Source organism: Labrus mixtus, chromosome 15 (genome assembly GCF_963584025.1).
Source record: "Labrus mixtus chromosome 15, fLabMix1.1, whole genome shotgun sequence".
NCBI lineage: Eukaryota > Metazoa > Chordata > Actinopteri > Labriformes > Labridae > Labrus > Labrus mixtus.
In genome coordinates, this window is record NC_083626.1 from 9,511,273 (window position 1) to 9,525,167 (window position 13,895).

At 44.2% G+C, this 13,895-nt stretch overlaps 1 protein-coding gene across 2 annotated transcripts in view; it reads left to right on the forward strand.

Moving 5' to 3' along the window:
- Positions 1–13,895, forward strand: part of vps13d (vacuolar protein sorting 13 homolog D) — a 62,648-nt gene that overhangs the window by 45,866 nt on the left and 2,887 nt on the right. For both annotated transcript variants that reach the window (XM_061058631.1, XM_061058632.1), the window contains exons 55-68: positions 284–441; positions 771–879; positions 1,435–1,605; positions 2,026–2,130; positions 2,391–2,540; positions 5,631–5,780; positions 5,925–6,021; positions 6,114–6,262; positions 6,482–6,616; positions 7,014–7,181; positions 8,300–8,432; positions 9,606–9,801; positions 11,560–11,691; positions 12,003–12,243. In XM_061058631.1, coding sequence (XP_060914614.1) covers positions 284–441; positions 771–879; positions 1,435–1,605; positions 2,026–2,130; positions 2,391–2,540; positions 5,631–5,780; positions 5,925–6,021; positions 6,114–6,262; positions 6,482–6,616; positions 7,014–7,181; positions 8,300–8,432; positions 9,606–9,801; positions 11,560–11,691; positions 12,003–12,243 — 2,094 coding nt within the window. The remainder of the gene's footprint in view (positions 1–283; positions 442–770; positions 880–1,434; positions 1,606–2,025; positions 2,131–2,390; positions 2,541–5,630; positions 5,781–5,924; positions 6,022–6,113; positions 6,263–6,481; positions 6,617–7,013; positions 7,182–8,299; positions 8,433–9,605; positions 9,802–11,559; positions 11,692–12,002; positions 12,244–13,895) is intronic.

The following is a 13,895-nucleotide window of genomic DNA, read 5'->3' on the forward strand; positions in this document are numbered from 1 at the left end:
AATGACATGCCTTAAAATCTAGGATACAGGTTCCCCCCCTCGAGTTTCCAGGGACCCCCTAGGGGGGTGCCTGAGATCTCAGGGGAGGGCTCGAGGCTCTGTCTGCGCTGAGGCTCAGCTTTTTTTTCATGTTGTTTCCAGCTCTGCTCTAGGAAACATTAATCCGACAGAACTTCTTATTTATTCAAAAGATTCCATGTGTAAAATGTTTGTATAGAAAAAGCAGAAGAAAAAGGTTTTATTAAGTAACGGGGTTCTTAAATGTTATTTGATTGCCGTGCAGGAGCCAGGAAAGCGCTCCCAGCTGTGGAGGATGACCGGCTCTGGCATGTTGTGTCACGAAGGCTCGTCCCCGCCGCAGAGCAAACCCGCTCAGCCACGCCCACTCGAATCCTCTCTCGTGCTGGACATCGCTGGGCTCGCAGCTGTCAGTGACAACAGGTTGGTACAGCGTGCAGCTGTAGAGTAAACTTAAACTTAAACTTAGCAAAGCACATGTTTCAGCCAATTTTTTACACGTTCTCTTTCTCTCTCTCTCTCTCTCTCTCTCTTGCTCTCTCCCTCTCTCTCTCTCTACCTCTCTTTCTCTTGCCCTCTCTCTCTCTCTCGCCCTCTCTCTCTCCCCCCCTTGTCTCTCTCTCTCTCTCGCCCTCTCTCTCCCTCTCTCTCTCTTTCTCTCCCTCTCTCTCTCTCTCTACCTCTCTTTCTCTTGCCCTCTCTCTCTCTCTCTCTTGCCCTCTCTCTCTCCCCCCCTTCTCTCTCTCTCCCAGTTTTGAGCCTTTGATGCTGAGGAGGCCGGACTCACGACGCAGCACCACCCAGACGTGGTATTTCTGCTCAGACATGCTGACCTGTGGTCTTCCCCGGCTGGTGGTACAGGTAGGTACACCTAGCTCAGTGGAAATGATTGTGAAATTCAGTTTTTTTAGTTTATAAAATCCCCCTAAAAATAAAAATCAATGCTCATCCACATTTTCTCAGAGCATTTCTGAAATTCCTTTTGTAGTCCAACACACAGTCAAAAGATGTTTCTAATAAGCTCCACGAGCAGAAACGTGCTCAAACTAGGATCAATATTGGAGATGCTTTTGAAAAATGGAGAGAGGTTAGAACACAGAAAGGTTTACAGACCCATGCAGAGCTGGATAAACACTGAAGCTTCAGTGTCCACCACATGGTGACCTGGCTGAGCATCGACTCTAGAGGGGCGGGGGGAGACAGCTCAATACAATGTTTAGAATTTGGACTGCAGTACCCATTTTAACCACTAGGTGTCAGAGTTATATATTGCTCCTTTAAACAAAATAACTAAAACTTTAAATCAATTATCAAAACGTTACATTGGATTTACTTCTCACTAAAACTCCTCAGCTTTGTTACCCTGTCCTTGTTTCCCTCTTCAGTTTATTTTAAGAAACATCTTTTGTCCCTCAGGCGAAGGGTGGTGCTGCTGGCCTGTATGACGGAGCGCAGGTGGTGCTGGGACCAGACTCGGGGCTGATGGAGCCTGGACCCGAGCAGCAGTTCATCAACCAGAAGATGAGACCTGGTTCTGGGGTCCTGTCGGTTCAGGTGCTGCCAGACGGACCCACACGAGTCCTTCAGGTGAAAACAATAATTATATTTTCTGACTCTTATCAGAACGATAATGAAGAGCTTGTTAGGCTAACGCTAATTGTTTTTGTGATAAGAAAACTTGATAATTTTCAAAGTCACAAGAAATATTTGATGCAGCTTTTCCTTTTTAACACAGTGCTTCTCTTTGTTGATCTTCAAGGGTCACTCTAAAGACCGAGCTTAAAGTCTGATAGCACTTTTTTTTATCTCTGTTGTTTTCTTCAAAACGGTTGTTATTAAGAATCTAAATCAGATAACAGAGTGACAGAATATAAATGAGCTTAAGTTCCTCGATAACATCAGATAGTATCTACTCTCCAGTCACAGCCGTGCTGCATGAATCGCTTCATCTCTGCTGACAGAAGTTTGTTTGTTTGTTTGTTTGTTTGTTTGTTTGTTGGTTTGCAGATCAGTGACTTTAACCAGAGGAGAATGCTGCGCAGCTCCCCGAGCACCGAGCAGGAGAAGAGCAAAGAGGAGGTGAAGAAGACGGAGCCGGAGCAGGAGCTGGAGGTACGAGAGCCTTTGAGACTTTTCCATTGAAGCACTTTCATGCACCATTGTGTGTCACAGACCTTTATGCCTGACAGGAAACTCAAAGTTCCTGCATTACACATTCCTAGTTTGAATATCTTTAATAATATTTGCTCATCTTTATTTTTATGTTGTGACTCACACAACAATCTGAGCCGGGTGGGAGAAGCTAAATTTACGTTGTGCAGTCCTACAAAAAACTCTCATCTCTAAAATCTTCTCTGTATTTATTCTGGCAGGTTTTGGTGAACTTGGAGGAAGGTCTGGGCGTCTCTCTAGTCAACAAAGCTCCTGAAGAGCTCGTGTTCACCACGCTGTCCGGTATAGACGTCCACTTCATCCGCACGGCGTCCAACGAGGTGTTGGAGCTCAGCATTCAGAACATCCAGGTGGGCTTGGCACAGATTGGAGAGGCTGAAATGTGTGTTTTTTTATAGCACCTTTTTACATAAGAACAAATGAAACAGGGCAGATAAGTAGATGCAAACACATACCGTTACTGTTCATGTGCATCTATAAAAGAATTAGGACATCAGGGCGCTGGTAGCCTAGTGGTTGGTGCTAGCGCCCCCTATGTACAGAGGCTGTGGTCCTACAAGCGTGTGGCCAAGGTTGTGGACCCTTTCCTGCATGTCTTTCCTCTCTCTCTCCAATTTCGGACTCTATTCTCCTGTCTCCAAAATTAAGGCATAAAAGCCCAAAATTTACCTTTGACTGAATGTCGACCTTCTGAAAAGTACATTCATTTATCGATCAATACTTGGATCCTTTTGCACGGATTACTGCATCAACGCGATGGAGAACATGAAGCATCAGCCTGTGACCCTGCTGAGGTGTTATAAGCCTTGAAGTGGTCAGGTTTAGTTCAGTATGGTTTGGTACAGTATCCTTGATCTTGCTCGCCTTTCCACAGCCAACCATACCCTTACACATCACTAAATCAAAGCGGTGCAACAACGTGTAGACCGCCAATAAATCCAACAAAGAAGAAGAATGTGAGACAGTAAAAACAGATCAAGGAATCCTCGGAAGGTCAGCATCTCCAAGGCAAAAAACAAAAACAGCCTTAAAATGATTCTCTCCAAATCCACAGGATATTTAAACGTGGTGTGTTTTGTGTTCGTCCGTTATTACCTCTGTCACACGGGAAGTGACGATTCTTTCCGCCAATCAACGGACTCCAACCTTTAGGGTCAGATCGTACCGCCAACAGAAAGGTAGCAAAAAAATAGGACGGTATGGATCAGTTATTTTGTTACCCTTCCTGACTTTTGATGATGGAAACGCCGATAAATGTGTACCATGCCAAAACGGAACCGGACGGCATGGTGGAAACGGAGCTGTAGAAGCCCAGGTTGCTTTAATAGCTCGTCTGCATTGTAGGGTCTGGCGTCTCTCATCTTCCTGTTGACAGTTCCACATCCTGTATCCTGTATTTCTGGGAACTACCTGAATGTTTGCTGTGATACATGAAAGGTGACCTTAGTAAAGTCAAGTAAGTCATCAGATGCCGGTGAAATGACGAGGTGTGACTTGAAGGAGAAGCAACAGTATACTGTATATGCTAATGTGGTAAGGTGGGACAAAAGAAGGGGGACCATCATTAAACCCTGAGGGACCTCATGCTGTAGTTGCACTGCATGCAATGTTGCAGAAAGTATCTACTTTTTATTTATTTATTTGATAAGCAAAGAGCATGTAAATGAGCATCTGCAAGACAACAAAAAATAAAAACATGCAGAAGTTAGCACAAATGCTAATTTGGAGCTGCAGTCCCTCGGCAGGTAACAAAAACAAAAACACTCAAAGTTCAAACAGATGAGCAAACAATACACAACACGAAGGAAAATATATGACTTACAATAAATATGATACAATTTAATATTTGATTATGAAACTAGGATTTGATCTTATGACAAAAAGTGTCACAGAGACCTTCTTAGTCCATCCCCCATATCCACCAAAACCTCATCAGGGGTCATGTTTTAGATCGTATTTGAATCCGGCTGGTTTCCTGATCCAAACTGTCAAATCTCCCGAGTGCTTCTCCTCTGTGCGTATTTATTCGTTTTATGAATCGCAGCATGTTTTTATGCCACTTCTGGAAACTTGCAACAAAATCCGTCGATGCAGACGTGGAGAAAAGTGTGAAATTATCATTTCAAATGAGGATGGAAACGCCAGAACTTTGCAATACACGGCTGGAGCATTGCAGCGTTTGCACACCTGAGGCACACGTGCGCTTTACAACACTGCTTTTACATATTTAGGTTCAAGGTTCACGGTTTCTTTATCGCTGCCGGGAAAAAGTTTTTTGTGCAAACAGGAGAATCAGCGTCCCAAAGATACATACAACACATAATACAAATTCAAGGTTAAAAACAGAATTCATCAGAACAAACACCGTCGATTACATTAGGGCATGGCAGAGTCCTTACACAGACACCCACTCAGAGGTTTAAATGATCCTAGCATTGTTAAAGATCATCCTCTTGTGCTAGCTTTGTGCAGTAGTGCTCTAGCTGCAGGTACTAAAGTGTTTCTGTAACGTTTAGTTCTCCCCTTAGGAGCAACAAACCGACAGCCGGAGCGGATAAGCTGAAAGAAATAATCTAATAATTGCATGTTGCATGAAACCTTTTTGCCCTTCCTTTTTCCCGGACAGAAAGCTGACTCACTAAAGGAATCCATAGAGAATCAGACCCATCTGCAGGATAAATAATCACAGCGTTTATATCCCTCCCCCTGTAAGGTTTTAACTTGCTGTCTTTTTACTTTACTTTGCATAGTTCAGATCAAATTAATTCTTACTTCAATTCACTGAAACATTCTCAAAATTGAGCAATTTGGAAACTTTCATTTGGTTTAAAAGCATAAACCACTTTCGATCAGGAAGAGAAAGTACAGCACCAAGCAAAGTCACGTTCACTCTCCTCTAAAGGTCACATATTCTGTAAAATGTTCCTCTAACTCTAACATGTGTCTCTAGTCTGTCTACAAACCCCCCAATGATGAGAAAAGTCCATCCTCTCTGTATTTTGCCTGCTCCACTTTTCAGAAAATGTGTGCTCAAACAGGCTGTTTGGAGATTTTCCCTTCATGACATCACAAAGGGCAGTAACCCCTCCCCCAGGTGGGTGACACTCCCACAGCTAGGTGTTTGTTCTGCCCTCTGAGTCTGCCTTCTCACCGTAAACAATAGGACATGGAGCGAGAAAGCACAGAGACACCCAAGCCCTTCCAGAGAGGGGGCGTGGTCAGACACAGCTCATTTACATATTTAAAGGTACAGACACAGAAACAGCCTGTTCTGAGCAGGGCTGAAATAGAGGGGTTTATAGACATGATCAAATACAGGATCAGAGTGGATTTTTGACCATGCACATCACTTTTACATCCAGTTAAGACTATGCTGTAAACCATGTTTTAGTTAAACAAGTTTTGTCTGATTTCATGTTTTGTTGTGTTGTTGTTATCAGGTGGACAACCAGCTGCTCGGGACCACCCAGCCTGTGATGCTGTGTGTGACTCCCAGCTCCAGCGACATCGGTGTGAACGACAGCGGCCCCGCCCTGCAGGTCAACTCGGTCAAGGTTCCCAGCAGCCTCATGCTCACGGATCTCTTCAAGGTGAGAGCGACAGACTGAATTATTGCTGTGACTCGTTAAATTTAATGCATGCTGCAGAACGCATTTCACTATTTTCTATTCCTGGCATATTATGTGAATCAGAAAGCAGACTTTACTATCATTCCTCTAATCATGTGTTCACAGCACCTAATGGTCACAGCCCGACGCTTCACGGTCATCATCGAGGAGAAACTGCTGCTCAAGCTGCTCAGTTTCTTTGGATACGGACAGATAGAAGCGGGTGGGTGTTCACTGAGAGTTCATTTTGTAAGCAAGTCGTTTTTCTAAAAAAAAAAAAAAATTATAATAAAATCGTCCTTTTTGTGATTGCAGAGCTGGAGAAGCTGGACGAAAACCTCCATGAGAGGCCTAATGAGGACGCGGGACCCCCCAAACGTTACTACTTTGAGAACCTGAAGATCAGCCTCCCTCAGGTCAAACTGAGCGTCTTCACCTCCCACAAGCTGCCAGCCGATCTCAAGGTCAGCTCACGTTTAACTCCTTCTTTTCAGTTTCTGTCCAGCTACACAACGCCGCACTTCAGCTTCATCAGTTTGTCCCACCCTCTCACATCATCGCACTCCTCTCGGTGCAGGGAGGTGTGGTGCAGCGTCTTAGAAACTCTTCCTGTGCTGCATGATTTCCACACTTTTCCTTGTTCAGCTGTTTTTTTTGTTGTTGTTCCTGTTTCATCACTGTAGGCTCTGAAAGGCACGCTGGGCTTTCCTCTGGTTCGGTTTGAAGACGCTGTCATCAACATGTACCCGTTCACCCGAGTGCACCCCTACGAGACGCAGGAGATCATCATCAACGACATCCTCAAGCACTTCAGAGAGGTGAGCAGCGATGTTTGAAAGTGCAGCTCTGGCCACTATTGCCTTCTTGTTGCCAGTTTAAAATGGTATGAAAATATTCTGATCCTAACTTGAACCATGCTATGAACTGTTTTTTTTTATGTGTAAACTGAGCTGCTCTGTTTGTCTCTTTTTGACCGCCTGAATGTTTTTATGCTGCCATAAGTTTCTGGAGAGCCTAAGGCAAAAAATATTTATTCTATTCTAATCTCTGCAGCCCAAGTCCTTGACTGTCTTCTTCATATTTTTTCAAAGATAACTTGTTTCCATCACTTACAATCAGCTTCATTTAAGCATTTCATTCACAGGTGTTTCATTGATTATGGTAGAATGTCTGGTTTGTGTTAAATCATAACTGTGTCCCATTTTCTGTCTGCAGGAGCTCATCAGTCAGGCGGCTCAGATCTTGGGCTCTGTGGACTTCCTGGGGAACCCCATGGGCCTCCTGAACGACGTCAGCGAGGGCGTGTCCGAGCTCATCAAGTACGGCAACGTTGGCGGCCTCATTCGCAACGTGACCCATGGAGTGTCAAACTCTGCTGCCAAGGTAGAACACCACACAATCCCGTGTCAAAGACGCTGACCTTTTTTTTTTTTTTCATCTAAACGGTTGGCTGCATCCTAAATACCGGTGTGTCGAATATACCAGTATGAAAGATGAAAGAGAGACATGCACAGTCATGAGCACAAGTACAGCTGTAACCATCACACACTGCACATGACTGGACATGATTGAAAAGAAGGTGGTGGGTTGGTTCCTAATCCCAGCGCGTGGACTCACAGGCACACCCAATCAGAGCCAATTAAAATAAATTCAAAGCATGGAATCTTGTTGTACACAAAAACCGAAAATACTGCAATCCACGAGCGCCTATTGGACTGTGGAGGCCGTACCGACCAGTTCAATTATATTTTTCAAATTGTGGTAGTAAAGCATGTGGAGGACTCCTCAATTAAAGGCAACAAGTGAGCAGAGGAGAGGTTCTGGGTCGGTACTTCACAGCTATCACCGTAATGTTAGCTAGCAGGACTGCAAACTCCACGTGTCGAGAAGAGATGGTACGCTAAAGAGCTACACAGCTGCTGCATGGATGGGTACAAACAATGGAGTGTTTTTTTGTAAACAATAAAATAAAAAGTTAAATTGTTCTCAACCGACTTCATGGATTCAATCAATCTCACTTTACAAACGTAGAAGTTGCTCCTCTTACAGCTGCTGTGTTAGTTTTGTTTTTTGATCCGAACTTAACATTCACAACATCACAGTCACAGAGTTACACTCACATGCAAACTGATGAAGGCAGCGGTGGAAAGGCTTTGAAGAAAGTTACGTAACAGCTGTCTCTCCCTTTAAAAAAAAAAAAAGATCATACCTGAATAACATCTTTTCTCTGGAGGGATCGTTTCTGTTTACGCTGAAATTTCAGACACAACCTGAGCATGTTGAAGACACAAACGAGCACTTCAAGTGGAATCTGCCAGAGTCATTACAAACCTTTAGAAGTGTTTCAATCTTTTTGGAAATTATGTCAAAATAGTGCCTGAGCTCAAAGATACAGGACTTACCTTTTAAGGTGAATAACAAGTCAGACTGTAGTGATCACAGTAAAGAAGCAAATCAGAAGAAGAAACAGTCTCAACATCCTTCTATTTCCTGTGTGTTAGTTTGCAGGGACTTTATCAGACGGGCTGGGGAAGACCATGGACAACCGACACCAGAGTGAGCGAGAGTACATCAGATACCACGGCGCCACCAGCGGAGAGCACCTGGTCGCAGGCATTCATGGACTGGCACACGGTACGACCTGCAAACGTGTATATTTCTGGTTAACAAGGTATACCTACAAGGCCTAACACGCACTACAGAACAAACACCTAGCTGTGGGAGTGTCAGCTAGGAGTCACATATTATACTGTGAACTAATGTGTCTACAAACCCCCCAATGATGAGAAAAGTCCATCCTCTCCGTCTTCTGCCTGCTCCACTTTTCAGAAAATGTGTGCTCAAACAGGCTGTTTGGAGATTTTCCCTTCATGACATCACAAAGGGCAGTAACCCCTCCCCCAGGTGGGTGACACTCCCACAGCTAGGTGTTTGTTCTGCCCTCTGAGTCTGCCTTCTCACCGTAAACAATAGGACATGGAGCGAGAAAGCACGTAGTACACCCAAGCCCTTCCAGAGAGGGGGCGTGGTCAGACACAGCTCATTTACATATTTAAAGGTACAGACACTGAAACAGCCTGTTCTGAGCAGGTGACCTTTAAGATGACAGAGATTGTATCATTTAGAAAAAAATACTTGGACAACCTTGGTAAGCTCTTCGGTAGAATGAGCTGTTCATGAGCATCTAGTGATCTATTTCATTAAGACGACTCGGCTTATTGCTCTGAAAACTGTGAGGAGGAAAAGCTCGTAATAAAACCAGACAGCTTGCTCTGCAGCACATCCTGGATATCTGTTTATTAGACCGATCCAATGATTCATGGAAGTAACATGATATAAAAACTCTTATAAAGAGAACGTAATATATCATGGCAAACAGATCGTCACCTGCTGTCTGAAATGCTTCTACATGATGAAGTCTATAAGAGATGGAGCTCTCAGGTAATTGGTCCTTCCGAGTGCTCTGACTTTATTGTTAACAAATCCGTTTACTCGGAAGAAGCATTGCACGAGAGCCGTGTTTTATTTACAGTTTCAGGCAAGAGAATGTGACGGCTCTTTGCTAACATGCTACGCTAGGTATCTGAGAGTTACACACTGGGAAAACACAAATCTTAGCAAGTATTTCATTTTACTTAACATGAGCCACATTCACCTGAGAAGTCCAGACGAGCTTCTTATGTGGATACATTAGAAGAAAAACAGAACTCACAGGACACGCCTGCTGCATCAGCAGGTATGACTATCAGTCTATTACCTTCACTATGTGAGCTTCTGGTAAAACTGAAGCTTCCCTCGTTCCCGCAGGTATCATCGGAGGCATGACGAGCATCATCACGTCCACAGTGGAGGGGGTGAAGACGGAGGGCGGGGTCAGCGGCTTCTTCTCCGGCCTGGGTAAAGGTCTGGTGGGTACTGTGACCAAACCTGTGGCTGGAGCTCTGGACTTTGCCTCCGAGACGGCGCAGACGGTCCGTGACATGGCCAGCCTCAGTAACCACAGGTGGGTTAAGTCAGGACACTTTTTCATGAAGGCACAAAAGGAATTTTTTTGATTGGTGACTCTTCAGACTAACAGCGTCACATTAGTGAATAATAAACAAAATGAACATGTTGAAAATAAAGATCCAAAGTGATGATAAGATAACACTGCAAAAAAAATAAAAGAAGTGTGTCTTAATAAATGTATAAATATAAGTATATTACCTACAATATGTAGAATGTCAAAGTGACTCCACCTTCTTTTTATACAAAGTCATAGGGATTTTGAATTATTGATGCAGGTCAACAAATCAGTGACATTAAACTAAACTTCCTACAAACTTTCAGGCGGAACGTGCAGATCTACCACCGTCTAGAAATTACATTTCTGTACGTCGATTAAATCATTTTAAAGCAGCATAAAGCCACAAACAATGGTCCAAGACAGTGTTTTCCAAACTGGGGGAGCGCTGGGAGAGTCATGGAAAGTTTAATGGAAAATTGCAAAAAAAAAACCCATTTATGAAGGTTTATTTTGGGGCTTTTTATGCAGTACAGGACAGTAGATAGAGTGAGAGAGTAGAGAGTGACATGCAGGAAAGGAGCCGCAGGTCGGACCCTGAAGCTTCAGTGTTTATCCAGCTCTGCATGGGTCTGTAAACCTTTCTGTGTTCTAACCTCTCTCCATTTTTCAAAAGCATCTCCAATATTGATCCTAGTTTGAGCACGTTTCTGCTCGTGGAGCTTATTAGAAACATGCAGAGGCTTTTTAGGTCAGGTACAATCACTTCTATCTGAACCAGTTCTCTTGACCGCTTCCATCGCTGCAACACCTGTTGGTTTGACCTGATAACTGCTCTCATATCTGGCAAACCGAGGGGCGTCCAAAACGGCCGTGTGGGGGGGGTCACCTTCAAAGCACCTACCTTCTCTGGACCAAACAAATCCAGAGCATTCAGGAGCAGAATCTAAAGTTAGAAGGAGGACATACTGGCTGCTGCATTGTTGTCAGAGAAGCCAGCACTTCAACCTTGTGGTTAGAGTTGTCTACAAAAACTCGGCACACATTAGACATTGTTCTCCCTCGTTCAAGATTTTAAAGTATGTAATTGTGCGGTTATGGAGACAAGCCAAACCTCACTAAAAGAAACCCAGAGCTATGATAAGTCTCTTTTAGCCCTTCAGCGATCAAAGAAAGCGTTAGTGATTAACATAGAATGAGATGGTCACAGGAGAGAAAGCAGGATGTCCCAATTTAAATGTTGTGCTATTCAGAAAAAACAGCTCATGACCGCCGTACGACCCCGAGTCACACGGAGGACAAACAGAGAAAAAAAGAAAGAATGAAACGATTATGCTTTTCTCTCACCGCCTGAACGCAACCATAAAAACAACATAAAAATCAGGCTGCAGGAGGCCGATCAACGATATCAAACTAAAACGGAGAGAAAACAGGATTTCTGTGTTTACACGGTCCAGAAACAGAAAACGTTGTCTTCTGGCTTTGCATTGGACGATTCAAACCAAAGTCACAAACCCACAGTATGCTTAATGGACGAAGCCTGAGTGATATCACCCGTCTGTTCCTGCAGGGGGCTTTAGAGTCCCATCGATGCTGGAAATGCCGTCTCACCCTAACTATCCTTTCTCTCTGCATCTCCCTCGATCCTAACAAGAATGAATAGATATCTGCAACAGAGCGGACGCTGTGAGGTCCTGACTTTCTGCTTGAACATGAAGAGTGTGTGTTTGAAGTGTTTGTGTTGTTGATGTCGTCCAGGCTCAGCGTGCAGCGCGTCAGGAAGCCTCGCTGCTGTAAGGGTCCTCAGGGTCTGCTGCCTCGATACCTGTCCACCCAGGCCGACGGTCAGGAGCAGCTCTTCCACCTCACCGACAACATCCACTCTGAGTTGTGAGTCTCTCTCTCTCACCCGTCTGTATTCCTACACGCTGAGTTCTTCTGACACTCTGCTTACCTGAGAGTTACTGTGTGTGTGTGTGTGTGTGTGTGTGTGTGTGTGTGTGTGTGTGTGTGTGTGTGTGTGTGTGTGTGTGTGTGTGTGTGTGTGTGTGTGTGTGTGTGTGTGTGTGTGTGTGTGTGTGTGTGTGTGTGTGTGTGTGTGTGTGTGTGTGTGTGTGTGTGTGTGTGTGTGTGTGTGTGTGTGTGTGTGTGTGTGTGTGTGTGTGTGTGTGTGTGTGTGTGTGTGTGTGTCCCCTCGCCAGCTTCATCGCCGTGGAGCCCATCGACAGCTACTGCGTCCTCATCTCCTCCAAAGTGGTCTACTTCCTGAAGCCCGGGGAGTTCGTCGACCGAGAGGCCATCTTCCTGGAGGTCAAATACGACGACCTCTACCACTGCCTGGTCTCAAAGGATCATGGGAAGGTTTACGTGCAGCTCACCAAGAAGGCGGAGAACACCAGCAGCGGGGTGGCCATTCCCGGCCCCTCCCATCAGAAACCCATGGTGAGACACACTTTCTGGATAAGAACAAACGCTTTAGGGTATGTTTTTATTCCCTCGTCCTCTGTCGGTATCTCTCCATGAAGATAGATTTAGTTTCACTGTTAAATGTCTTCTCTTCCATCTCTCCTCACACTTTGAGCTGAATGGAAATTTACTTTGAAATAAATTAAAACAATTCATTTCATGTGAGGAGTTTTCTGCTGGTTAGAGATAATCGGTGTATTTGGGACAAAACAGTTTAAACAAAACAACAACAAACAAACATGAAAGTCGTTGATCCCAACCGTCGTAGCAGAGTGTTTTATTCTGAAAATCAACCGGATGTTTTCATGTAGTTTCGGTGTCTGACTTCCTGTTCCCCCTCGATCTGCTCTCTGGTAAATTCATACTCCGTCCTCCGGCTAAAGTAGAAAACCTCATTTTCAAAAATTCCACCACCAGGGGGCTTCTCAATCGAAACAATATCAAAAGGTGACATCGAGGCTGGAGGGGAATCATGGGAGTTCTCTCTGCTACTCCACCCAAACCCTATTATAAACGACCTCCGAGTTGACCGTAGTCATGACGACCGGGTGAAACCGACCTGAGAATGAGAATATGTTTACAGACGAGCTAATGTATCCAAGTATAATGTACATGACGTTTTTATCACAGCAGCACACAGCAACAGTACAGCAGCTTTCAGCAGCAGCTCATGCTTCCTTTGATGTAACAGTTTGTGTTTCCATGGCAACAATAAACATGTTGTGCCTGTCATGTCAGAAGTTCTTTTATCAACACCCGTCAGGTTTGGTCAGTCTTATTAAATATGCTCTTTTTTTTTAGTTCCCGTACCTCTAACACAAATCTCAAGTTTTACATTTAAATTTTTTAATGTTTTTACATAAGCACAGACGTTCAGGGGAATAAAAAAACATTTCCAGCTGAGTCAAAACACGTCAGTGTTTTTTTTTTTTTTTTAAACGTGTGTGAAGGTTTAGTCATGGCATGTTTGGATCCAGATCTCTGAGAGAAAAACAAAGTGACTCAGAGTGAGCAGCGTCTTGGCTCGCGGCGCCTAAAGCCTCGCAGAAGAGCTTTGGAGATTCACTCCTTCTTAACATAAACTTCATTATTTATTTAGTGTTTTGACCTTTTGTAGTTCATTTCAGAGTGGAGGAAAGCTCTGTGGGTCGTTCAGCTCCTGATCAAAGTCTCATGAACACTAAACGAGCTTCTTAACGCTCACTCTGCTGTTTGTTACTGCACGGCTCTGCTCCCAGTAATGACGCAGGTGAGAGAACATGGGGGGGGGGGGGGCTCTCTCATTACACGTTACTGTAACAACCATTTGAAGACAATTCTTGTTGTTTTTAACATAAATACCAAAGTGAAAAAAAGAAGTAGCAGCAGCTCCCACAAAGAGAGCCTGAATGCCTTGAAACGTTGACCCACGTTCATTTTTACAAATAATCAAACTTCATTCTCTGACACCTTCGTGGCCGTTAGGCTGTAAGACTGAAATGAATAACCATTATATGATGAGCTGTGAGAGCAGCACTCTGCAGGACTCAGCCGCCTCATCGTCCTCTTTGTGTCTCTTTTTCATTCACACGTCAAATCAAACGTCAAGGCCGGAGTCAAGCGATTCAGGAAACCTGAAGAACAGCAGC